Genomic DNA, 27,833 nt, shown 5'->3' with positions numbered 1-27,833 from the left:
ATCTCAGGATTAAAAGAAACGAAAATACTAGTACAGTTAACACAAACATTCTTCTTCCATAACCAATGGGAATATAGGAGCATCCTCTATATGAACCCAAACTCAATTCTAATACAACATATGAAAGCAAAAATGAGAAGTAGTGTGAGCGTGTTTGCCATGGCTCTTATTTTGATGGGTGTGTTGTACTGTGAAGGTTGCTGGAACATTGAGAGAGAAGCACTGCTTGCTCTCAATGTCCAATTTCTCATGCCTTTAAGTTGGGTAGATGGCACAGATTGTTGCCAATGGGAGAGGGTAGATTGCAACTCCACCACACGCCGAGTCACCAAACTTGACCTCTCTGTTGTCGCTTTTGAATATTGGCATCCAAATTACACACATTTTCTAGTCTTTGAAGATCTCAAGAGCCTCAACTTGGGATCTAATGGCATAACTTACTGTCTCCAATACGAAGGTCAATCATTTTCTATAACTTGATCAATTTCAAATTACTCGGATTGTTTTTTCATGCGTCACTACTTATTATTGGGACAGTTTAAAAGTGCAACAGGTTAGTCTTTCGATCTTTTTTTTTATCAAATGGCTGAGCATGTTTTTAGAGACTAATATGATGTACTTTTGTCAGAGACTTAATTGCTGCAGTTGAAATCATAGGATTATTTTAATTCAATCTTATGAATTATTATGTCTAGTATGAGATGTGGTTAGAATCTACCGTATTTAAGTTGACACAGTTTTGATGTACAAAATAACATTGCTATATTTACTTTACATTTCAGGGATGAGATTAAATAATCTGGAGGTGCTTGTCTTAGGAGCTAACTCATTGAATACTTCCACTGCCATTCTATCATGTGTGGATGGCTTTTCATCTCTCAAGTCTCTATCATTAGCTTTGAACTGGTTCGAAGCAACTTCTTCCACATCATTGCATGCAGCTTTTCAAACACTCTCATCGAATTTGCTTAGTCTGGAGGTTCTTGATGTGAGTGGTAATCATTTGAGTAATGACGTGCTTTCAGCTCTGGGTGGATTTAAATCTTTGAAAAACCTGAGTTTGTCTGGTACTGGATTGATCTCAGAGTCAACGCTTTATATCCAAGGTAAACTATGTTTTCTTTTACAGAGATATTTTGCATAAGCATATCATGCATTTGATTAGCTGTAGCCAACGAAACTATGCGAGTCTTTATAGTTAGTAAGTACTCTCTCTGGTAGGCATGTAAAAAGCACAGTTTAGTGCCCAAGCATTTCCCGTTGATATAGGGTCCGAGATAGATTAATTAAAAGAATTAAAAAAATATATTTATAATAATAATAAAATATTTATGTGAATAATATTATAGAATTATTTTTTAATTATATTTAATTATAAATTTAATATTTTTTATAATTTTATAAATTTATTTGAATTATGTCATTCTATTAATTTTATTTTTTATATAATAGAAATGTAAAAAAAATAGAGAATAAAAAAAAGAGAGAAAGATAAAATAATGAGACAGAAAATTTATTAATTTTAGAAGAAAAGATTTTATTTAATTGTAATGAAAGATCATAATATCTTATGACATATTTTAGTTTATCAAATTAGTAATATAAAATATAAATTATAAGTTATATATAAAGTGAGAAGGATAGAAAAAAAAAAGATAAAAAAAAAAATATAGATAACAGAATGGAAGAAAGAATTTATTAATTTTAGTTAAAATATTTCATCTTCATATAACATATTTTGGTTGTGAATTAGTAATATATATAATATAGTTATATTTTATTTTTAATTTTAATTTTAATTATAATTAAAAAAAATCATGTTATATATTTTGATTATCAAATTTACAATTAGTAATTGATAATAATATATAAAATAGTAGAATGGGTATAGAAATAAGAGAAATAAAGTGGGTGAAGGAATGAAAGAGATAGAAGAAGAGAGGGGGAGAAGGAGATGACTTTTAATTTTAGAAAAAAAATTATTTCTATTGTAACAAAAGAATGACATGTGACACATTTTAGTTGTAAAATTAGTAATAGATATAATAGATTTTTGGTGCAGTGACAAAGTCACCTAAACTTTCATCACAAATAATTTCTAGGCAATGTAGCTAATATTGGACAGAACAATAACAGTGTGTCCCTTGCAGGTTTATTCTCCAAGCTGATCAATCTTGAGGTACTTGACATGAGCTGGAATAACTTCAGTGGGAAGAATGATATTGCAGCCTCTTTGTCTGGACTTTCATCCCTTAAGTCTCTGGATTTAGGAGTCAACCAAATGACTTTGCTGTCGATTCTTAGTAACGTCACATTTTACAGACAACGAATTTCTTTCCTGTTTCAAATTTTTTTTAGCTGTCATTTATTTTTAGTTAGATTGACAATAATAAGATTTGATTAAGAACCCCTTCACCACTAGACGATTTCTAGTGGCTAGGCTTTCGTTATTATCTAATTATGTAACAATAATCAATGTATACATTTGTAGGTATATCCAAATTAAGCTCCTTGGAGATCCTTCGCTTATCAGGAAACTCCTTTAGCGACAACCACCTATGGTATCTAGGTATGTCACCTTCTAATGAATGAGATATTTAATACAAATCTTATGATCATCTTCACTGTTTGCTAATTATGTACAACCTAATAAAATTGCACAGAAAAAGAAGGATTTGAGTGGCCAATCAATCTACAATTCCTTGTATTAGGTTCTTGTGGTTTAAGTAACAATTTTATTTCCTTATTGAGTGGGCTTCAACATCTCAAATCCCTTGATTTAAGCTCCAACCAATTCGAAGGATCGTTGAATATAACTGGTCAGTTTTCATACGCTACAGTTATATTTTGTGTCAAGAAATATATGCTTTGTTTAGTGAAAATATATTCAATTAAACCCTGTGTTTATGTCAAGCAGGAGTGTTGGGTTCAAGCAATTTGAAGATTTTAGATCTAAGTAATAACAACATCAATAGTCTTGTCCACCAAGGTATTTATGCAATTTGGTCTTGTCTTATAATTATGTTCCATATTATTCATCCACATACATAGTTATGACCACCTGCATAATCATACCAAGACAAGTTTTCTTTATCATCGTGTGCCTACTTAAAAGTTAGAAGTTGGAGTTTTAATTAACCATCCCTGTATATTTTCAGGCTCAAGAATTTTAAATTTGGAAGTCCTTTCTTTAGATTCAAATAAGATAGATGGAAGCATGTTAAGGAAGTCACTCACCGCTTTCGAGTCTGTTAGGGAGCTTTCTCTGACCAATAATCAATTCAAAGAAATAGTTGTTGCTGCAGGTAATAACACCTACTATTAGTTTATCCTTTATAATTTCGTTCTCTTTATTGAAAATTAAGTTAATGTTACTCTCTTTTTGTTTTTCGTTTTGTAGATTTTCGTGATTTGAGTAACCTGGAACGCTTGTTTCTGAACGATTCTACCCTAGTAAATGAGTTTTTCAAAAGCATCGGAGTGTTGACGTCTCTAAGAGTTTTGTCTATAATTGGGTGTGGAATCAAGGGCACCCTCCCTGATGCTGGTAAAATTTTTATCTGTCTATTTTGTGTTTCTGAAGTGCTAAATGAATTTGTCAGATTTAAATTGAGCTCTAAACACATGGTTGCAACCAAAGTACATTTAAATTGAGCATTAAACAAATGTATCTGTCCAGAATTATTTTAGTCCTTCTTCGTATTAGGCTTAGAGAAATAGTCCAGAACAATATCTATAATAATAAATATTCTTACATAAATCACATGGTTTACAACTACTGTTTCATAGACTCGTTGTTTTTATCTAATTTTAGCTTATTCTAATGTACTTATATAGTACTTCTATTATCTGTATTTTTAACATGGCAGTGCCATCCAAATTAAATTTCATAGGTTTCTTTGAGCTTAGGAGGATGGAGGAGCTAGATCTGAGTTACAATGAAATGCAGGGGCCACTTCCGCCATCATTTGCGAATATGTCATCTCTCAGGAGGTTGGACCTTTCTTATAATCACTTCACAGGCAATTTTGGTTCAAACCTTGCAAGCCTTACATCACTTGAATATCTTAACTTTGAAAGAAACCAATTTGAGTTTCCTATTTCATTCACACTATTTGCCAATTATTCAAACCTCAAGTTCATATATGGGGATGGGAACAAAGCCATTTTAGACTCACACACTACTTTGAATAGTTTCCTTCCAAAATTTCAATTGCAAGTGCTAAGTTTGTCTTCCAAGACTGAAGCCAAATCTCTTCCCTTTCCAAATTTTCTTCTTTACCAATACAACTTAACTTATTTGGATTTGAGTGGTACTAGATTGGGAGGAGAGTTTCCGAATTGGTTGTTGGAAAACAACACAAAACTGACGGACCTTTTTCTTGGAAGTTGTTCCTTCACAGGTAGTTTCAAGCTACCATCTAGTCCTCTTGTTAGCTTGATAAAGATTGATGTATCTGACAATGCGATAACAGGACAAATCCCAAGCAACAACATAAGTTCAATCTTTCCGAACTTAACATTTCTAAACATGTCTATGAATGATATTCATGGTTCAATTCCTCATGAAATTGGACAAATGAGCTCGCTGGTTACGTTGGATCTCTCTGATAATTACTTGTCTGGAGAATTACTTAAAAATGTATCCGCTGCTAGTTCGATGCTCAGCCTCTTGAAACTTTCGAACAACCACCTTGGTGGAGCCGTGTTCCCAACTTTGTCAAGGCTCAGGCAATTGGTGAATTTGTATTTGGATGGAAATAGCTTTACGGGTAGCATATCTTTTAACATATCAATCTCATTGGAAGTAATTGAAATAAGCAACAATCACTTTGTGGGAGAGCTTCCAAGCAGAGGGATAGAAAAACTATTAAGTTTGAAGGCACTTTCAATGTCCAATAATCATTTAGAAGGATCAATACCACCAGAAATTGCACAACTCATTTCTCTAACATATTTAGATCTCTCACAAAACAACTTCACAGGTTCTGTTCCATCATTTGTTGAATCTCCTGTGTCTCTGAGCTTTATTCACTTAAGTAGCAACAAGTTAAGTGAATTGCCAAAAAGAATGTTCAAGGAAGGTTCTTCCATATTGATGCTTGACCTTAGTTACAACCAAATAACTAAAAGCATTGGAGATTTGATACAAGACCTTACAAGCTCACAGTTGAGCATTCTTCTTCTTAATGATAACCATTTTGGTGGACAAATACCAAAGCAGATATGCCACTTGATGGATTTAAGCATATTAGACCTTTCTCATAACAACTTTTTTGGTTCAATACCTAGTTGCTTAGGCAAAATGCCTTTTCAGAATCAAGACCCTGAGCACTTGCTGAATATATTGAACGGTATCTTTCCGAGTAGGGGTGTGTTCGTGTTGCCATTTGTGCAAGAGAGAGCAAACTTCACTACCAAGAAAAGATCCTACATTTATACGGGAATAGTCCTAGCTTATATGTCTGGAATCGACTTGTCCGATAACAGATTAAACGGGACAATTCCATCTGAGCTAGGGAACTTGACAACAATTAGAGCATTGAATTTGTCCCACAATGACTTGAGAGGGAAAATTCCAACTACATTCTCTAGCTTAGCACAAATTGAAAGTTTGGATCTTTCTTTCAATAATTTAGGTGGTAATATCCCTCCTCAACTAACTGAACTAAGCTCCCTTGCTGTGTTCAGTGTAGCACACAACAACTTATCAGGTTCAACACCTGAAATGAAAGGTCAGTTTTCAACATTTGATGATAGCAGCTACGAGGGTAATCCTTTCCTTTGTGGACCTCCACTGCCAAGAAGTTGCAATCCTAATGCAAAACCATATGAAAAGTTACCAAATGGAACTGACACTGATGGGGACAATGGTAATTGGCTGGACATGCTTGATTTCTGGGTGAGTTTTTCTATTGCTTACACAACAATATTGTTGGTAATTGTAACAGTTTTTTGCATCAATCCTTATTGGAGGAGAGTATGGTTTTACTACATTGAATTTGTCAGCATCAATGGTTACTACTTCATTGAAGATAATTTTCGAAGCCTTTTGCGTGCCGGAAATATGTAACGAGATACCCTGTATTTTTAGAGTATCTGTTTTCTGTGTTTGTCTCAAATCTCAAGTGTGTTTCAATAAATATGATGATGAAAATAAAGTTTTTCTTGTTTATATGTTGTTTTCTTTTCTCTTTCGTCTTAGAAACCAAAATAAAAATATGAAGGGAGTACTAAATATCATATGAAAATAAAGTTTTTCTTATTTATATGCTGTTTTCTTTTAGGATTTTTTTTTACTTGTATAATAAACAAAAGTTGGATTTAATTATAAAAAGTAAATACCTTTAATTTTTTCATTAATTTTGAAAGAGGCTAAAACGACTTTTTAGGAATAAAATTCTCTAGTTATGTTAGAAACTAGTTATAACAATAGTAAATATTTTATATTTTTAATGTATTTAATATATTAAAATTATTATAAATTTAAAATTTTAATTAAAACCTTTGGTTTAATTTTTTTTTCTTAATCAAAAATAGAAATACTCAAATCCACGACCTCCTAGATGAGTATGAGGGCATCGAATTCGATAGTCCCAAAACGTTTGGACCATTAAATGGTCCCATAATAAAACATGTTTTTAAAATTTTTTTAACAACTGCTACATAGTCCTTTAACTAATTTTAATTACAAATTAATCCCGTATATTTTATTTAATTATAAAAACTATTTTTTATTTTATAAATTATTATTTTATCAATTATCTATTATGTTTATTAACAATCAAAAACAAAAACAATAACGAATTATATCTTCCATTGATTGTAATAAAGCTTTTGGCCATTTCAATGGATTAAAAGTTTATATTTGATCCGTGATGCTCGTCCCGGGCTGCAAAATCGTGTTTCCTTGAAAACCAATCGATTGAATTATAACTCAATTGATTGGATTACAGTGTATCACAAAACAATCGATTGAAAATTGGAAGACATCATGGTTTTCGCATAAATCAATCGATTGGTCATATGACCCAATCGATTGAACGATGAATAAAAAGTGAATTTTTGTAATTCAATCTATTGTTTATACTCTCCTATCGATTGAATGCTTGAAAACAACTTGAGGTCTCACAATTCAATTGATTGTTTTTGTTACTCAATCGATTGTTTTTGTTACTCAATCGATTGAATTCACCAAAACAATATGGATTGACTAAATTCAATAGATTGGTTGTGTACGTGAATTCCAATTCAATCGATTGAATTGTGTACTACGCCGTTTTAAATTCCGTTTTAAACTTTCTTTTCGTTAAAAAAAATTATTATCTTATTATTCATCTATCTTATCTTTAAAATTCTATCTTCAATTTATAAGGTTTTATTTTGATTTAGATACTCTAATCTTATCTTTTCCTTAATATTAACATTATAAATTGATGAATAATCTATCACCAATTATTCAATCCCACCATTGGAATGGTGTATCAATCTCTTTGATTATAAAAAATTTCATTGATTTATGCGAAAACCATGCTGCCTTACAATTTTCAATCGATTGTTTTGTGATACACTGTAATCCAATCGATTGGTTTTCAAGGAAACACGATTTCGCAACTCGGACGAACGCTACAGATCAATGGAAGATATAATTCATTATTGTTTTTGTTTTTTATTGTTAATAAACATAATAGATGATTGATAAAATAATAATTTACAAATTAAAAAACAGTTTTTATAATTAAATAAAATATATGAGGTTAATTTGTAATTAAAATTAGTTAAAGGATTATGTAACCGTTGTTAAAAAAACTTTAAAAATATGTTTTGTTATGAGACCATTTAATGGTCCAAATATTTTGGGACCATCAAATTCTTTACCGAATATGAGAAGATTTTGCCGTTTGAGCTATTATTTATCGGCTGTTAATTACTTTCTTAACAATAGCAAGGGAAGTAATTATAAATTTAAAATTTTAATTAAAACGGTTGGTTTATTACTTTGTTAACAATAGCAACGAAAGTAATTTCTACTCATATGGCTTATACTATTAAAGGTTAATTACTCGTTTGATATAATTTTATCGAATTTTTAATTAAATTTTTATATGTTTTTTGGATAATTCAAAAATACATTTGAATAATTTTGTCATTGATAAAAATATATTTAAATTTTATTATTAACAAAAATATTCTCAAATAATTTAAAATGGAATTAATATTTAATTTGGTCTCTGAATTTGCATGCAAGTCTTAATTTAGTCTCTGAAATTTTAATTACCTCTATTTAGTCCCCAAATTTTCTAAACGTGCCTCACATTAGTTCCTAAAATGATTTTTAGTTAAAAAACGTTAATGGAGCACTAAAATGGATAATCAAATGCCACACTGAAACATGAAAAATGATTTAGTTTTGGTTTTGGCATTCAAACAGCTCAAAAATAATGATGTCACATCACTTGTTTTATTAGGTAAAATTTTAATAAACAATACTTATGATGTTTTTTGGTTATTTGAGTGTGAAAACCAAAACAGAATCATTTTACAGAGTCTAGTATGGCATCCGCCTGTCCATGACAGCATTCTATTAATATGTATACATTGCAAATTGTTTCAAGGACTAACATGAGTCATGTCCCCAAAGTTGAGGGACTAAATAAAAACAATTAAAATTTTAGGGACTAAATTGAGGCTCGTATGTAAATTCAGGGACTAAATTAAGTATTATCTCTTAAAAATGTGATAAAAATACCCAACATTAAATATGTATTCTCAAAAATGTTTTAGAAATTGAATTTTAATACGATTTTTTGCAAACATGATTAGAAAAATGGATATTTTTAATTTATCCTTAAAATTTAGTGAATTTTCGCTAAGTATATATATAGAGAAATAAAAAATATTTGTGATTTTTTTGCCAACAACGAATAATACTTTTAAAAAATAAAATAAAAATATAGAGATCAAATTTTTATCTCCTTTTTTGTGTGTATTTTTTAAATAGTTATCTAAATATTTTTACAAAATTTTGGATCAAATACACAAGTAGTTTATCAAATACAAAAGTTGTTTGCCCATTACAAAAAAAATAACATTCTTTTTGGATATTTTTATCGTATTTTTAAATTATTTAAAAATATTTTTGTTAATAATAAAACTCGAGTGCATTTTTGTCAACGACAAAATTATTTGGGTGCTTTGATAATTTACCCTTTATTTTTAATTAAATTTTTATATTATATCAAATTTTATAATTAAATTTTTATCATAACAAAAATATTAAAATTAATAGAATATTTTATTAAATAAAATGAATATACTTATCATTTGACTAAATATTTTATATTAGTTAAGGATAGACTCTTATAATTCTAATATTTTTATCATACAGTAAAAATTTAATTACAAATTTTAATATTGTATAAAAATTTAATTAAAAAATAAAAAATAAAGAGTTAATTAAAAATTTGATAAGATTCCGATGTCAAAGAATAATTAAACCTATTATTAACTGCATTTTTGTGTGAAAGTCCGAAATACCAAGGTTATTAGGATAATATTAATGTGGAACCTTTCAATTCACTACCAACAAATTTCCTTCGTAATACGTGACCGTTTACGCTTCTCAAAACACACAAAAAGACTTTACAATTTCCAAATATCAGTGTCTATTATTAACATCTATTTGTACAACCTTATCGTATCCAAACTGAAAGTAGATACTCGTTACAATATTCAAATATTTTGCCATCATGTCTTCTAGCTCTACTAAAGAAGGGAATCAAGTTCGCTTGAAACTCTTGATACACAAAGAGAAAAACATTGTCCTTTTCGCTGAGGCTGGGAAGGACTTTGTGGACGCTCTCTTTAGTTTCTTAACGTTGCTATTAGGTGCCATTGTAAAATTTGCGGGGGAGGAATCAAGTATTCCGACAGTTAGAGTTGGACGTTTGACCACACTCTACGAAAGTGTTGCAAAGCTCGACAAAGAGTGTTTGAGGAACGAGATCTGTAAGGAGATGCTACTGCATCCAAGAAACATGCCGCTGGAGCTGTATCGACGGAAGCTAAAACTGAACGTCAACGGTTCAGAAACCTTTAAGTACTTCACGCCGTCGCGTCCAGGATGTAGTTGTTTGAGTGCTTTCAAGAATGAAAAATGCTATTGCGGGTCTCCAACTTTCGTTGAGAAGAACTTAACAAGTTTTGGTGGGGAGTTTGATAATGGATTTGTCAAGGAAACTGATTTCATCATTTGTAATGATCTTTATGTGATGCCTAATGCCATTGAAAATAATCTAGTGCTTTTTCAGAATCACGGAGTTCAAAATATCAATGCTGTTTTGGAACAAACTGTGATTGTTAGTAAGAATGAGGTAATTTAATTCTTCTTCTCATATTGGTTTTATTGATTTTAATATATCTTAATTCTGGATGAATTGTTTTGAGTATAGTTACTGGATCTTCAAGTGTTCTCTGTCGTCGAAGACCCCTTTAACGGATGTTTTCTTACTAAAGAAACGGGCCCTTCCTGATTTTCATCAGTGGTACCCGGCCTTGCCCAAGTTAGACATTGGGAAGTTACCTAATGATTGCGCTATGAATATGGATTTGAAGGTAATAGTAAGTAAATCAAGTAAGAAGATTGTGATGGTTCAGGGAGAGAAAGATTTTGCAAACTTCATCTTAAGTTTTCTCACTTACCCTCTAGTAGGGTTGTTGAATATTCTGCGTCGATCTCCTTCTTCTAGCTGCTTAGAGCAATTATATAAGAGCGTGCATCTTCTTTTGGGAGAAGACAAATACTTTACCTCTCATAAGCTCCAATACTACCTCGCTCATCCTCCTTGTTCACAGATGTTTTATTCAAAAGAGGGCATCTTCCGTCCAACATATTTGGCATCAACATTTTATGATTCATTCTATTACAAGTTTAATGGACCTGAAGTGTCTACTTATCACAATATGAAGATAACATTTGAAGGATTTGTGGAAGGGCCTCATAAGTTTATGGTAACTGATGATTTAGTTGTGAGTAAAATGTTCTCTAGTTTGTGTTTATGGTATTTTAATGGAGCAGATGTTTCTGCGATCTCTGACTTGGAGCAAATGACTGTGCGTATAGGCTTGAAAGAAGTACGCTATGCTTGTGTTTGATTCTTTATTTTATTTTATTTTTAAGTTCAATTCTTATTTTTTAGGATTAATGCTCTTTACGAACTAAATAATGATTCTTACTTATCTGTGTGGTGCAGGGTTTCGGCATACTTCAAGCTTCGTTGTTCTCTCGGTCTGCTTTGACAAATGGCCTCCGTCATCTCTTGCAAGCTAATATAAAGCAAGAGAAATAAAACGGTTATTTTTCTTTTTCTTTCTGTCACTAAAAAAAGGCCTATGGTCACCGTAAAAAATCGTGACCTTAGCTAGTAAAAAAGGTGATTATAGATCTATGGTCACGGTTTTGGACCTATAGTCACGATTTTTTACTGTGGTCTATTCTCTCGTGGCCATAGGTCTATGGTCATGATTTTTTGAGCTATGGTCACGGTTTTTATGGTCACAGTTTTAATTTTTAAAATCTGATACTTTAGGCCACTTTTTTTTACCTTTCCATAGGTTAATCTATGGTCACGGATAGCCTTATCTATGGTCAGGTGTTTCACCGTGACCATAGCCTCTATAATCACTCCTCCTTAAAACCGTGACCATAGATAAGGCTATGGTCACGGTTAAGGTCACACTTTCTTAAAACCGTGACTATAGCCTATCTTAAAAAAATGAGAAAAGAGTGAAGAATTACCCTTTTCAATTCCTTTTTGCGACGCTCCTTTCGATAAGAATCTTAAAAATTAATTGGAAAAAAAATTACCTAAAATTAGAGGAGTAGAGACCACCCAGCAGTGAAGCAGGGAAGCAATAGCAACGACGCGAAAGAAGGGAAGCAACAAGCCTGGCGAGGAGGCAAAGAAGCAGCGACGACCCACAGCAAGGAGCGGAGCAACGACGACCCAAGACCAGGAGCGAAGAAGCAGCCACGGCGCACACAGTGAAGAGAGACTGAGTTGAGATACGCAGTGAATAGAGTGGGGGTTTCTGCCTTCGGCGATGGTGGGGGCTAGGAGGAAGGAAAATGAGTTCGGAAGAAGAAGAAGAAGAAGAACGAAATGGGCTAGGGTTATCTTCTTCTTTTTTTTTTTATAAGTTACGAGGGAATGAGAATTTTGGGAAGGAGGAGGATTTTGGGAAAGATGGGGAAACGACCACGTTTCAGGGAGGGATAATAAAAAAATGAAAAAATAGAGATTTTGAGAGAGGGGAAACGACGCTGTTTTGGGGACGAAATTAAAAAAAATAAAAAAAATTGTGATAATGTATAGACCACTTTAGGCCACTCACAATAACCGTGACCATAGACTCTTTTAGGTCATCCTCCAAAACTGTGATCATAGATACCTTTAGGTCACCCCCCAAAACCGTGACTATAGACCCCTTTAGGCCACCCCCAAAATTGTGACCATAGACTCTTTTAGGCCACCCCCCAAAACCGTGACCATAAACCCTTTTAGGTCACCTTTTTTTGAAAAATCGTGACCATAGACCCTTTTTGGTCACTGTAAAAAATCGTGAACATAGACCTCTTTAGGTTACTCCCAAAACCGTGACCATAGACCCCTTTAGGTCACCCCCAAATAATCGTGACCATAGACCCTTTTAGGCCACCCCACAAAACCGTGACCATAGACCCATTTAGGTCACCCTTTTTTGAAAAATCGTGACCATAGATTCCTTTAGGCCACCCCCAAAACCGTGACCATAGACACTTTTAGGCCACCCTTTTTTAAAAAACCGTGACCATAGATGCTCTATGATCACCTTTTTTCTAAAAACCGTGACCATAGCTTTTTTTTTTTTGCCACGGTAAAAAACCATGACCATAGACCCTCTATGGTCATGATTTTTTATCGTGACCAAAAAAACTGTGGCCATAGACCCAAAATGTTGTAGTGTGTATTGTATTGTCTTAGTTATGTTATCTCTTGATATTGAAGATTCTGAAAATATATAAATGTTGTTTTGAAAAAGTTCGTTGATTAATGGACCTCATCAGTAATTTTCTGTGAATGTGTTTCTTTTTCCCTTCAATTTTGTGATGTTTGGAGTTGCTATGTTCGATTGAATTTGTGTAATATTTTAAGAGAAAGTATGGGGGATATGTACAATATGAATAAAATTAAAATTAAAATTAGTTAATAATTAATTTAATTAATTTTTAATAATTTTGAATTTTAAATCTTAAAAATATAAAGATTTGGTTACGAAAAATTACATATTTCTTTATTTTACATGTAAAAAAATGTGCTACAGCTTCTTTTTCTCCATCTTTGATATCTTCTCTAGCCGTGCGGCCTCACCTGAGTTGTTCAAACCAAGGGCCCCCGGCCAAAAGTTCTGGCACCAACAAAAATTAGGGAAATGGGATCCACAAAAGAGAACACCAGTGATGCATTGTTCACCAACAGAAGTATTGGTGTCCACGGGATGTCCATGGGAGGAGTATGACGACGATAGGGATAGCGATGGCGTGGTTGCGGGAGCTGTGCCTGTGAGGCCAATTCGCAGCGAATACACGATCTCACCCTCCACGTGCTACTCTGCATTAATATTGATATTGATCCCAAACTATCTTGATATTAATATCAAATTCTTTAACATGAATCTTAGATTAGGGCTCTTGTATTTTCAGTAAGGAACTTGACTATAATATAATATTTGAATTGAATAATGCTGTTATGTGTCTTTCGATAAACATACAGGAAATTCTTCTATTTCAATGGCTCATTTTAATAGGTACATGGTTATTTTAATTTTTATATGGATTATTATTTTGATTGTATTGGATTTAGTTATGATGGTTATTTTAATTTTTAATTAGATGGTTATTTTATTTTATTCAGTTTAAGTTGGATGGTCATTTCACTAGGTAATCAGATGATTATTTTAATAATTACGTGGATGGTTGTTTAATGGCCGGTGAAGGAACTTGAACTTTTAATGTCGAAGAAGTGGGATGATTGATGAGAATGGAGTAGCAGATAGTTGGGGAGGGAGAAGAAGGTGTTTGGGTAAATTCCACTAGTAAATTAGCATTGTGATGGTTAATTTTTTGAAATAACTATTTGAATTTCTTTTTTTTTTTATATTGGGCCAAATTTAAAACCTATTGTATACATTATCAAGATTCTTCATTGTCTTCCTAACGGAGTTCATATTTTAAATAAGTCTCCAAGATTAGCCTCCAAGAATATTTAACTAGAATTTTCAGCCTGATTTTTTTTTGTTATTCATCAGATACGTTTTCAGTCTAATTTGACTTTATTAAAACTAACAGCGACGTCTTGCGTGTCTCTTTTTGGTTGGTTTCTAGTCCACATAGCCAAAACAACATTGTATTTGAAATGGACAAAACTATCCAAATCCTAAAAAATTCGAAAATTTCAAATTACCCATAATAACTTCATTTAACCACAACCTCTCTTCGTTCCCTTTCATCACCAAACTCATATTTTCTATGCATCCTCTTCAAACAATAATTAAACTACGAAAAAAGTTTAAGAGCCAGCAGAATTTGTTATTTTTAGTCAATACTTTTAACTATTAGTCCAATTTTTTAGTCTAGCAATTCAACAATATATTTTTATCCCACATATAACACTCTTACTATCAGAATGTCACGCTTCCGGCTATTACGACGGCTCTCATATATTAAATAATAGGGTATGAGCCTTTATGCATAAATCTATCGATAATTTTACTAAAAACTTAAAATTTTTTCAACAAGAACAAACAACAACACATATTCACACTTTAATATTAATAATACATTATAGTATTACATACAAAAGCAATTACAAAACCTACCACTCTCAATAAAACTCTAACTAATAAGGCGAGGGGAAAATGAATTCTAACAACTCAACTTGTAAACATAATTTTCTATACTCCTGTAGCTCTGCACTAATCCTTCGCACTTGTAGCTGAAAATGGTAGAAATATGGGATAAGAACTGGAGAGTTCTTAGTAGGGTCGGAATGTATAATTATGTTTATTTTATTACTATAGTCAACAACAACGAGCAATAGAATACATTGAGACTTAACAAATAAAGAACATAGAAATCAAACAATCATATAGCATACTCATAATCACAGGACATACTCATAAACAAATATGCACAAACAAGTACGATGCATGTCTGTCCTATGGCTAATGAGCTCATTTGTCGGTTATATAGCCAATCCGACATGTCCGATAGCTAATTCGGATATTATCTCTCTATTGTGCACAAATATCTCAGCACATCAGCTGACCATTAGAGGGAGAGTGCCCTGTCACCATTAGAGGAAATATGTGTCCTGTCACAATTAGAGGAAATAGATGCCCTGTCACCCTTACAACCAGAGAGAAAACACAAACATACTTGTCATCAATCCTCCTCAATCATGTCTCATTTATCATAATCATTCAATTTCATAATCAAAATCAATTTTCATCATTCTTCTTCCTCATCCTTTTCCTGGAACAAGTGGACAACGCCATTGCATCTTACCCGGAGTCTCAAATCCTTATCCGGAGCAAGTGAACAATGCCCACAACTAGAAAATTATTTAATACAGGCAAATTTATAGATAGATTTAGCCTTTATTACAGACGAATTTTTGGTTACCGATAAAATTACCGACGGATTTTGTCCCTCTGTAAAAGCCTCGTCGAAAATTATTTACCGACGGTTTTTTTCGTCGGAAAATTACCGATGGATTTTTACTAATTAACGACGGATTTTTCCTCTGTAAATTCTCAATCAATTTTCCTGAAATGGCGAACTTATCTGTCGGTAATTGGCAACAGATTTTTCAACAAATTTTTTGTCTGTAATTTGAACATTGGAAAATAATCCCACACTCTGAATACAGACAGAAAATCTGTCTGTAAATACGTCAGTAAGATAAAATAGAATTTTTTTTAGATTTTTCTATTGAAAAATAAACTTGTTTTCATACAAAATAAATATAAATTTAATACAAATTTTTATCTAATTTGTATTCGAATATTTATAATATTTCAAAAATTAAACAAATTCATCGTATTATCAAACTAAAAGAAAAGTACTTTAAACAATCAAGTCAATATAATTCAAAACATAAACAAAGTGTATTGATACATCAACTATAATTCAAAACAAATACCACTGAAAAAAAACCTATAAAATTTGTACTGTAGCATGCACTAAAGGTGTATAAAACAATCTGCTCTTGTAGCTAACGACTATCAGAATTAGCCTAAATATAAACATAAACCTAGTCTAGAATTAATGATGAGTTTTGGCCGTGTGTCATGAACATTAAGTCGAGCAATATTGATATTCTTCTCTACAACATCGATGCCTGTCACGGTAGCTCCCAAGCGAGCCAATGGCTGAAGACCAAAGGAGAGTATAACTATAAATGAGGATAAAAAGAACACTGGTTTCCAGTTGGAAACATAATAATCTTAATGAGTAAGAGTATAACTATAATATGCATCAAAGAAAGGTATTAGGTTTCCGCATTTCTATCTAACAATTAACATATCTAGTCAATTTGTTACCAAATTTTTACAATTCCAGGTTCCTAGCTAACAAATGTGACCTCCAAATCCCCACATTTCCGTATTGGCCAGTAGATACAAAGAACAAGCGTTTTTTCACTATGTCACAACAAGGAGAAAAAGATACCTCAGAAAGAATTCCTTCTCCACACCCTACATCAACAATTTTAAGTCCTTCAAAGGGTCGTGTACTATAAGGGTCCCTCCTGAGACAAGAAAATTACAATTACTAATTTATTAACCATATAGCACCAAAAGGACAAAATATATATCATTACTTCCATTGTTCTCTATATCTATCTCTTTCTATCTTCATTTGGCATCAAAAGCAATTCTAACAATGGATTTTACTAACAAATACTTTTCATCAAGAGCAAGCGGTAGTACATACATGATACATGCATAAAACAATGGAACTAAATGGATTGCAAAATGAATCATTAGTACTATATAGGAATTATAAGCACAAAAGAGGTGGCTTACCTAAAATATTGACAGAGTGTAGACCTGATGAAAGCAAGTCTTGTAAGATTCATGAGATGCAAAGGTTTGAAAGGGCCTTCAGAATCCCACCTAGTTATGCAGGCAAAAATACAAACAGATAGAGGACATCCATTATATTAGTCAGACATTTCTACAAATATTTAGAGGAACTCATACCCTTGATTCTATAGAGATCTAACAAAAAGAAAATTGCACAATAAACAAAATTCAAGCTGCTGCGGTGAAGTGTCTTAGCCAACTTCTCTGCATCATTTGAACCTAGAAAAGGAGAACAGTTTAGATAATAAACAAAATTTGTGAATCCTCAATAACTTATGAATACATGGTAAGAGCAAATTCAGCTTTGTATCCCTTAGAGGATTTGGAACGTTGTTATTTTCTGTTTTTTGAACATTTTTTAAAAGAAAATGAATAAGTCAGTTACCTCTTCTTTTTCTTTGAATGTATCTATCTTTCCTTATATAGACCCCAATAGCTATTCCAACTACCAAAACAATCACTGCACTAACTACTGCAACCACTATCACTATAAGAATACCTGCACAAACCAGCAAATGAACTACTCAAGAATATAAATATTTATCTTTATCAGGTACAAAATAAGTTTCTCACAATATTAGAAGAGTAACACCAATTCATCATGATATGCAATAATTGAGACAAGATAATTTTAGCCTTTAGCATGTTGGTCCATTAGGGACAATTGAAATTAGGTAGCACAATAGGATTAGATAAGATTAGATAGAATTAGTTAATGACTGTTTATTACTTAGGAATATAGACAACAGCTAAACCTCGATCGAAAATCAATTCTAGTCATTCTAATTAATTGTAAAAGAATAGTCTTATTACGAATTCCTTGAGAAAGTGGGTTTTTTGTGTAATTTGCTCGAAATAAATGTATCAATTATGTTGTTCCATAGTAGAAAAAAGAATTCATTACCTCTTGATCTTCCATTATTCTGTTCTTTGTTAAGTTTCCTATTAGAATAAATGAAATCCTCAATTACCTATGAATTATTATAGGAACAAAAGGAACTAAGTTGGAGAGCAATTAACATGAAAGCAATTCTCATAAGCCGCACACAAAGAAAAAAAAAGATACTCTAAACTCAACCAACTTGGAGAGCTGTGTCAATGCCTCCCTTGAAAGCTCAGCTTTCTGAATGTCACTGTCCTGCCTGTACCCTTCATCTCCAACAACAAATCCGGGGATTGGAGGCCCTTCTGAACACCTTCACACAGCACAATATCTTCTATCTGTTCATTAACAAGAATAACCAAATATACTACTTCAGTACTATTTTATGACACTGAAATTTTCTATCAGACCTAGAAAATTAACATTTATACTCACTTTCTCACTGTCATGTAAACTTAACTCTATGAAAATGGTGCATTGGAGAGGGGAAAAAAGTGGACATATGAGAGGACAATTGGGTCATGGGAAGAAGCGAAAAGCTAAGAGGATAACATATCTGAAGATAAATAGAGATAAGTGATTGCTAGTTACTAATATTTTGATAACAGAAATTGCAAATACTGCACATAGAAAATCAAGAGACCACTAGAAATAAAATTAGTTAGACACTTACTTGTGACTGAGTTGTTTATAGCATGAATCAAGAGCCATAAGGTAGCAAGTTTGAGAAAGTTTTCCATCAATAACCTACAAGAGAAATTATAAAGAGTATTATTGCAATGGATATCCTTAGATGCTCAGTCAAATGCCATATCTAGACACTAATAAATTTTTAAGGATAATCTAATTATCACAACAATAAGAAACAAAGTGAAATTATCTTTCAAATTACATGATCCCAAAGGTAAAATCTTGTGATAGAAAATGAAAAGCTTACTGGATATTCACTAGCAAGATTAGGCTTGTAAAAATCATAAGCATGAGGCATGTGGCTTGCCCTCAATTTGCTTTCAAATGCAATGGGAGCATCAGAACCAACAAGCATGGCAATAGTAGCAGCTCCTCCAGTAGGCCTAGCAGGTCCTTCGGCATAAACCTGAAAAACAGAAACATCCATTTTAGATTTTAGAGAATAACCCCCAACAATATAACACGTATGTTTGATTAGGAATTGATCTTACAGCACTGTCAGTGCAGACAACAAGTCCATAGCGTCCATCCCACGAATTGCTCTCCACCCAGTTGACACAATTGAACAACGCAGCAGTTCCTCCATAGCATGCGTTACTTGAATCCGATAAATTGAAGTGAATATAAAGTCTTTTTAATGAAAATGTAGTTCATTTTACAATTTGGGTATTTTGTTTAAAGAATTGCCATTAAAAAATAATTTAAAGAAAAGATAATCATGAAATTTTTGGCTATGATGGAAACGTCTCTCACTGTCCTCATAACTTTAGAATCCTGTATGCACCTTATTATGCCATCTATGGAAAACAAATATCCTTTTATCTAAAAAAAAATTAAAAAACAAAAATCAAAACAAAACTTACAGAGTATTGCTGCATGGCATATTCATTCTCCTCTCTATCTCAAAACTCAATGTTCATGCCTATAATAACACTTACCACGTTCTCTCTGAAGATGTCTATATTATAATTTACCTTCTGTTACACTCATCTCCGGCCACCGGCCTTTCTTGGAGGAGGAGTGGAGTCTTCGTCGTCGGATTGAATGTCTCCATACTACCAAACTCCGTGACGGCTAGTCTTAGCTTCACTCTGGAACTGCTCCAAATTATCAAGGGCTAGCTGTCTATCTTTTTTGTCCCACCTGCTTCTTTTCTCTATCCTATCAAGTCCTTGCTAGAAGTTCCATAAGAGAAAATGTTCAGGTGGATTGCATTTTGAAGGAAAATGTGAATAGTACAAGCAAATAGGAAGTGAATTAATTTACATACAGTAACATACAACAACAACAACAACAACAAAGCCTTATCCCACTAAGTGGGGTCGGCTACATGAATCAAACGATGCCATTATGCTCTGTCATGCGTCATGTCTACAGAGAGACTGTTTACATGTAGATCTCGTTGGACCACCTCATGGATGGTCTTCTTAGGTCTTCCTCTGCCTTTCTTCCCTTGTCCATCTTCCATCTCATCTACCCTCCTGACTCGATGTTTTATCGGTCTTCTTCTCACATGTCCAAACCACCTAAGACGCGATTCAACCATCTTTTTCACAATGGGTGCTACTCTAACTCTCTCCCTTATATCTTCGTTCCTTATTTTATCCAATCGCGTATGACCACTTATCCATCTCTACATCTTTATCTCTGCCACACTCAGCTTATGTTCGTGCTCCCCTTTAGCCGCCCAACACTTCGTACCATAAAGCATATCCGGTCTTATAGCGGTGCGATAGAATTTACCTTTAAGTTTTAAAGGCACTTTTTTGGTCGCATATAAAACCAGATGCACTCCGCCATTTTGACCAACCTGCTTGGATCCTATGATTTACATCCTGTTCAATCTCTCCATTATCTTGTATGATGCACCCAAGATACTTAAAATTTTTAACTTTTCGTAGGATGTTTTCTCTAATTTTCACCTCTAGATTAGAGTTTTCCCTTCTCAGACTGAACTTACATTCCATATATTCCGTCTTGCTACGGCTTATACGGAGACCATACACTTCTAGAGCTTCTCTCCATAACTATAACTTCTTATTTAGGTCTTCCTTTGACTCTCCCATAAGGACGATATCATTGGCAAAAAGCATGCACCATGGCAAAGGCTCTTGGATGTGCTCTGTGAGTACTTCCAAGACTAATGTGAATAGGTATGGACTTAAGGATGATCCCTGGTGTAATCCTATACCAATAGGAAATTTCTCTGTCATACCACCTTGAGTCTTCACACTAGTTATGGCCCTATCGTACATGTCTTTAATTGCACGAATATATGCAATCCTTACTCTCCTCTTTTCTAAAACCTTTCATAAGACCTCCCTTGGTACCCTATTATACGCTTTTTCCAAATTAATAAACACCATATGTAGATCCCTTTTATTACTACGATACCTCTCCATCATCCTTCTTAATAGGTATATCGCTTCAGTGGTAGATCTGCCTGGCATAAATCTAAATTGGTTCTCTGTTACTTATGTCTCTTTTCTCAACCTCTGCTCTATCACCCTTTCCCATAATTTCATGGTATGACTCATAAGCTTGATTCCTCTATAGTTTTTGCAACTTTGTATATCCCCCTTATTCTTGTAGATAGGTACCAAGGTGATCTTTCTCCGCTCATCAGGCATCCTTTTTTACCTTAAAATCTCATTAAAAAGCTTGTTTAACCAATTGATGCCTTTTTCTCCAAGGCCCTTTCAAACCTCAATCGGGATATTATCTGGTCCTACTGCACTGCTATTTTTCATCTGCTTTAGAGCCTCTTTTACCTCGAAGTCTCGAATCCTTCGATAGTAGTCAAAGTTTTGGTCTTCTTCTCTTGTGCATAACCGACCAAGGCTCGGAAGAGTCTTCTGTCCCTCATTAAATAACTCGTAGAAGTAGCTCTTCCACCTTTCATTAATCTTCTCCTCTTGAGCCAACACCTCTCCATCCTTATCCTTTATGCACTTAACCTAATCCAAATCTCTCGTTCTTCTTTCACGGCTCTTTGCGATTCTATATATACCCTTTTCTCCTTCTTTCATGCCCAAAGACTGGTAGAGACCCTCATATACTTTTGTTCTTGCTTCACTTACAGCCACTTTTGTCTCTTTCTTAGCCGTCTTATATTTTTTTCAGTTATCTGCATTGCGGCATAAAGACCATTCTTTAAAGCACTCTCTTTTTATCTTTATCTTTTCTTGTACACTTGTATTCCACCACCAGGACTCCTTGTCTCTTGGTCCTATTCCTTTAAATTCACCAAAGCTTTCTTTTACTATTCTTCTAATAACTTCTGCCATCTCCCTCCACATCTCTTCTGCGCTTCCATTCCTATCCCACTTTGCTTCTTCTTCTACCTGTCTTAGGAAGCTTCTTTGTTCCTCGCCTTTCATCCGCCACCACCTCATCCTTGGGTTCTTCGTATGATGTCTTTTCCTCAACTTTTGTTTAACGCAGAAATCCATGACGAACACCCTATGTTGTGTTGTCAAACTCTCTCCTGGGATAATTTTACAATTAATGCAAAATTTCTGGTCGACTCTCCTCAACAAGAAGAAGTCAATTTGAGAGCTTGTCATGCCACTCTTATAGGTTATAAGATGTTCGTCTCTCTTTTTAAAATATGTATTTGCGATGAGAAGATCAAATGTTGAGGAAAAGTCCAAAATAGTTTTACCCTCGGCATTGATCACCCCGAAACCATGGCCTCCGTGAATATTCCCATATCTAGTTACTTCTCTCCCAACATGGCCATTTAAATCTCCTCCTAAGAAAATCTTATCTCCCAAGGGTATGTATTGAACCAAACTTTCTAGATCCTCCCAAAATCTTAGCTTGTGTTGTTCGTTTGAACCCACTTGCAGTGCATAGGCGCTAATCACATGGAAAGCACCTCCCTCCACCACAAGTTTGATAGAGATGATCCGATCTCCCACCATCTTGACATCCACTACGTCCTTTTTCCACTATTTATCCACAGTTATTCCAACCCCATTCCTATTTTTCATCTTTCCTGTATACCAAAGTTTGAAACCAGAAGTATCCAACTCTCTCGCCTTCGCACCAACCCATTTTGTTTCTTGTAGGCACATAATGTTAATATTCCTCCTTGTCATGGTGTCCACCACCTCCATGGACTTTCCTGTTAGAGTGCCTATGTTCTATGTCCCAAGTCTCAACCTTCTGTCGCTCTGACCTTTACCTTTTACTTTGTGAACTAGCTTATTTACCCTCGTCCGTTCACAAAAATGTGAGAACCGTTGCTCATTTAACACTACATCCGGGTACCAATTCAGTGGCTCTTGCTCATTTGATACCGTACTCGAGGCATACGATGCGTTACTTCCTGGCAACGACCTAGCTTTAGCATAATAATGTCTTTGATTCATGTCATGGGGGTTCGACTATATTTTTATGTTGGTTGTCGAAGACCTAACACAACCCTCCTCCTTTATTCGGGCTTGGGACTGGCTATGTACCGCAAGTGTAACATAGGCGGAGTTACATACAAGAAGGAAAATAGGAAGTGAATCAAGATGAATTCACTCCTGAAGTAGTATTAGTGGACTAAGAAAATGCAAAAAAAAAGTCAAAATATAATAGATTTGAGCTTCCTAGCTTCAATTTGTGGAGATGAAATTTAAAATAGTTATCAGGTAATTTTTCACATGAAAGGAGAACAAAAAAATATAAAAAAAACACTCAGTTTCTCACAATCAATTCACTAGATACCTGATTAGTGACACTGCTGCAGAAATATGCTTGGACTCTTTCTCATTTACAGCCTCATGAGTCCTCTTCATATGCTCTAAAGCTGATCCAGCGGTACTTACACTACAGATATAAAAATAAGATACTAAGAATTTTGCTAAAGGAGGACTTCATCAAAAAACCATGGGCAAGCCACTAACCTTTGCTGCATGAGTAACTCTATACGGCAATGCTTTGCTGCAGAAGTTCAAACAAATGTGCAAACTATATAGTTCAAATTGTCTTATATATATATTTAAAAATATTTTAATATTTAACGAAATATCATGCAACTTTAATTTATTCATTGTTAGTCACATTCTCTTTATTTGAACTTGACTATCACAGTGTCTTCAATCAAGCTTTTCTGCTTCAATTAATTTTGTATACTTTTTGTTTTGCTTTATATAATAGTTGGAACCATTAAACAAGTGAGCCACAAAAGCAAAGTATGATAAACCTAGCTAAAACTGGCATAGAAAAATTGAGCCTTAAGATTTATCGGCGTAATTTAAACAATGCATACCTGAATCGGCATAATTTAAACAACTGCTGGTAGATGCTCTGGTCCTCTTTGGAGCAGGAACCGATTAAGATCGGGTCGAATTCTATCGATTCGCTTGCAATGGAGCGCGATAGAGCAGCGACGATGACAGAGCAGCGACGGAAACAGAGCGCGACGACCTTGAGTCTGAAACGCCCGTGAGAGAAGCGATATACCAGAGAGATAGAGAGAGGTCGACGACGAGACCAGCCGTGAAAGAGGTGAGACTCAGTGAGCTTGAGGGTGAGAGTGGCGAAAGAAGAGCGAAGAAACTCAAAGGAGGGTTAGGGATTCTTCGTAGCGGTTAGGAGTACTTGACGGAGGCATTGCGATCGAGCGCCGGCAACCGGTGACGTTCTTCGCAGAGTGCTGCTAGGGGCTCTTCGTCGCGGTTAGAGGTTTTTCATCATGGTCAGGGATTTTTCCTGAGGCACAATAAAGAAATGGTTAGGGTACAGTGAGGCACAATGAAGACAGGGTTAGGGTTAGCTAGGGTTAATAATTTTCGTGAGGCACAATGAAAGACGGTATTCATCTTCATGGAGTGCTTTGTGAATTGAGTCTAAGTTATTTGTGAATGGAGCTCGAGAAAGAGAACGGGTAAATTAGGTTTAAGTTTTTTTTTTCCGACAGAAAAATTTAAGTTTTCATATGTAATAATTTAATAAAATATAGTGTTTTGTCTATTTAATTACAGACGGATTTTTTGTCTATAACTATTTCTCACAAAAAAATAAATTTTTTCGACAGAATTATAGACAGATTGTTTTTTCCGTTTGCAATTTATGCTAATTTTTTTTGTTTTTTGACAAAAAATTCCTCTGAAATTCTGTCTGTATTTCTGTGGGATAAAATCTGTCAGAAATATCTGTCTGTAATAACTAGTTTTCTAGTAGTGGTCACTACATCTTTTCAGTGTCTCTTTCTCAAATAAGTCAAACTCGAAATATAAACCTTTTCTTGATAAATCAAATTCAAACATAATACTTTTCTTAATAAAACTCAAATTGTAATTATTTCTTTAATAATTCAAATCAACTAATATAATTCTTAAAGCTTTTGGATATTCATTTTGACCCCAAACTTTTTTAAAAATTACACTTTAATCATTAAACTTTTAAAAATTCTACTTTAACTCACAAACTTCTTTTATTTAACTTCCAACCCAAAACTCTTTCTTAATTATATTTTTGCCACAAAATAGTCAAAACATGAGATTTTTGTGTTTTTCAAAGAACCAAATCAAACTCATCAAAATTACTTGATTTTTAACTAGTTTTTCAATGATTTCGGTAACTGATTTTTCACCATTTTTCATTTAATCTCGCAGCCATCAAACCTCATCACATTTATCTCGAAATACCACATCACAACAGCCCCAAAATAATCAAAACATCCCAGCTAGCTGTTCATACATAGCAGAACTAAAATCTCAAGCAAACAACAATAATTCAACAAAAATTCAACATAAACTTAATCAATTTTGAACAATAATCAATCAAACCAACATTTACTTATCAAATTCACATTTAATAAATATAAAATTACCAAACCTACCTCCGTGCAAAAATCACAACAATAGAAACTTCAAGAAAGGTTTATGAATGAGAAATTGAAGAAGAAAACATCAAAAATCGGCTACTCTATTTCCGGAGCTTCCTCGGTCGAACTTTGCATAGAAGGACAACAGCTATACTATCAATTTTTTCCAAACAAAAGTGACATCAATGTGAAGAGAAAAAAATACAAAAACTTTAATCAAATTAGATTTTTAACTAGAGTTACGGAGCTCAAGAAATTGAACGCCAAAAGTTTCAAGATCATGGAGATTCTCTCTTTCTCAGTCTCGGTTTCTTTCTCTCCTTTATTTTTTTCAACTTCAGTTCGGTGGTGAATGAAAGGAAATGAAGATAATTAAAGGTTAAATGATGATGTTGTGGTGCTAAAGCATTGTCATATATATATATATATATATATATACAAGCCACGTTTTATTTTCTTTTTCTTTGTTTTTTTAGGCTGCGTTTGTTTATAAAGATAGGACACTGAGATAGGGACACTGAGATACAAGATTGTGTTTGACAGAGAAGACATGAACAGAGACAATGTGTCCAGAGACACTGAATTAGTGTATTTTGTGTCCATCCTGGCAGGAAGGACACAGAGACACTAACAAGAGATACAACTTATTTTTTATTTTTTTATTATTCTTGTTAATTTTTCATAATTATATTTTTTATTGTTATATTTTTCATCTCAAATTTTTTAAATGAAAAAAAATAAGAATAAATTGAATTTTTATAATTTGTTCTAATTTATCACCAAACAAAATATAAGAACAGAAAATTTTGTGTCTCTGTCCATTAGTATCTTGTCTTATCCTATTCTCAGTGTCTTGTCCTATCCTGTTCTTAGAAACAAACGCAGCCTTAATGGCATTCGGCCATGAGACTTTTTCTTTGTTCCCTTAGTAGAATTTGGCCAAGAGAATGGGACTAATGGTAAAGGATATTGATTAATGGTGATAAATGTGGCTAGGTGTCAAGTTCTGGAATTATTGAGTCAGCGGTTCAAATTATAGATATGTTAAACGGATAATTATAAAAGTTGGATATATTAAAATACAAGTAATAATATATATAAAGAGATAAATATGTATGAGTTACTAATATAAATGACATTAGTAACATAATAATAAAAGATATACGATGAAGCATTAGCAAAATTAAGCTCCAAAAAATACCGAGTGGAGTTTGAACTCAATAATAATAATATTAACTAAAATTTATTCTAATCAAAACGGGTAAATAATAATAACAATAATAATTTTATCTTTTTTCAAAATATCTTGTTATAATAAAAAATATATAATAATTCTAACTAATTTAAACTCTAGTTATCATAAAATTAATTATGTAAAATATTTTATTATAAAAAATTATATAATGACTTTAATTTATCCAAATTCAAATGATAATAATAATTATAAAAATAAATTTAATTTTGCCTAATAAAATAATTTCTAAGAATAGTTCAAATTAATAGAATAAATTATAATTAAATTTAAATTTAATAATCATAAATTAATTTAATTATTCTTAATAAATTAGTTTCTAAAAGTAAGGATCTTTAATTGATAAAATAAATTATAACTTATTTATAGTTAGATTTTTTGAAAACGCAGGTCGTTATATTCTATCCACCTTACAAAAATTTTCGTCATTGAAAATTGATACAAGATAGAAGAAATTTAAACTTACTTTACTTTTGAACACATTAAGAAAAAAGCAAAAAAATTTAGCATATATAGTTTTCAAATAACAAGAACTCGTCTGATTTGAATATAAGAGAAAAGTGTGATGTGAAGTAGAAGTTACAAGATGATTTGAGGATCATTCTGTTGCATCAGAATGAGTTCAAGATCATATCAAAAAGTACATGATTCATGAAAAGAAGTATAAACAACAACGGAGAGAGATAGTCCAAAAGATTCAAGCAGATATTTAGAAACAAGGTCAAGCAAGGATACACGCGAACAAAGGAATGAGATTGAAAAATAAATAAATCACTTTCTAGAAAAGAAATTCGAACAAAGGATTTCAACGCAAATATAAAACAAAGGACGGTGTACCAAGTCACAGGATACAAACAGGTATTGCGATTCAAAATCGAGTTAGTCATAAAAAATCACCTCTAATGTTCCTAAAATCTGTTATTCGCACCACCTATTAATTCTATATTTGTCTATCACAATTCATTAGTGTTTCTGTATACACAAATCATCATCAGTATTAA

At 33.1% G+C, this 27,833-nt stretch overlaps 2 protein-coding genes across 3 annotated transcripts; both read left to right on the top strand.

Moving 5' to 3' along the window:
* The first annotated feature begins 33 nt into the window (after positions 1 to 33).
* Positions 34 to 6,175, top strand: LOC130974208 (cuscuta receptor 1-like). 2 transcript variants are annotated; one of them, XM_057898986.1, is made up of 9 exons: positions 34 to 457; positions 783 to 1,106; positions 2,151 to 2,303; positions 2,492 to 2,569; positions 2,664 to 2,819; positions 2,918 to 2,989; positions 3,159 to 3,305; positions 3,401 to 3,547; positions 3,894 to 6,175. In XM_057898986.1, the coding sequence occupies exons 1-9, from the start codon at positions 91 to 93 to the stop codon at positions 6,071 to 6,073; spliced, it is 3,624 nt and encodes a 1,207-aa protein (XP_057754969.1). In that variant the 5' UTR covers positions 34 to 90; the 3' UTR covers positions 6,074 to 6,175. The 2 variants fall into 2 exon arrangements, with proteins under 2 accessions (XP_057754969.1, XP_057754970.1); XM_057898987.1 differs by having other exon boundaries at positions 34 to 553.
* A 3,574-nt stretch (positions 6,176 to 9,749) lies between these two features.
* On the top strand, positions 9,750 to 11,348 carry LOC130975313 (uncharacterized). Its single transcript, XM_057900124.1, has 4 exons — positions 9,750 to 10,373; positions 10,468 to 10,614; positions 10,969 to 11,133; positions 11,253 to 11,348. Exons 1-4 carry the CDS (start codon positions 9,750 to 9,752, stop codon positions 11,346 to 11,348), a joined length of 1,032 nt encoding a protein of 343 aa, XP_057756107.1.
* Positions 11,349 to 27,833: the final 16,485 nt, after the last annotated feature.

The sequence above is a fragment of the Arachis stenosperma genome, chromosome 4, assembly GCF_014773155.1.
Source record: "Arachis stenosperma cultivar V10309 chromosome 4, arast.V10309.gnm1.PFL2, whole genome shotgun sequence".
In the NCBI taxonomy this organism is placed as follows: Eukaryota; Viridiplantae; Streptophyta; class Magnoliopsida; order Fabales; family Fabaceae; genus Arachis; species Arachis stenosperma.
The sequence above is the reverse complement of the archived record's forward strand: the minus strand, read 5'-3'. Positions and strand labels throughout refer to the sequence as shown.

Bases quoted from the DNA above. Each gene is read 5' to 3' on its own strand.
- LOC130974208 (XM_057898986.1), top strand. From the start codon at position 91: ATGAACCCAAACTCAATTCTAATACAACATATGAAAGCAAAAATGAGA. The intron at 1,107-2,150 runs GTAAACTATGTT...TGTCCCTTGCAG, and splicing joins GTCAACGCTTTATATCCAAG to GTTTATTCTCCAAGCTGATC. The intron at 2,820-2,917 runs GTCAGTTTTCAT...TATGTCAAGCAG, and splicing joins AGGATCGTTGAATATAACTG to GAGTGTTGGGTTCAAGCAAT.
- LOC130975313 (XM_057900124.1), top strand. From the start codon at position 9,750: ATGTCTTCTAGCTCTACTAAAGAAGGGAATCAAGTTCGCTTGAAACTC. The intron at 10,615-10,968 runs GTAATAGTAAGT...CACAATATGAAG, and splicing joins CTATGAATATGGATTTGAAG to ATAACATTTGAAGGATTTGT. The intron at 11,134-11,252 runs GTACGCTATGCT...TGTGTGGTGCAG, and splicing joins TGCGTATAGGCTTGAAAGAA to GGTTTCGGCATACTTCAAGC.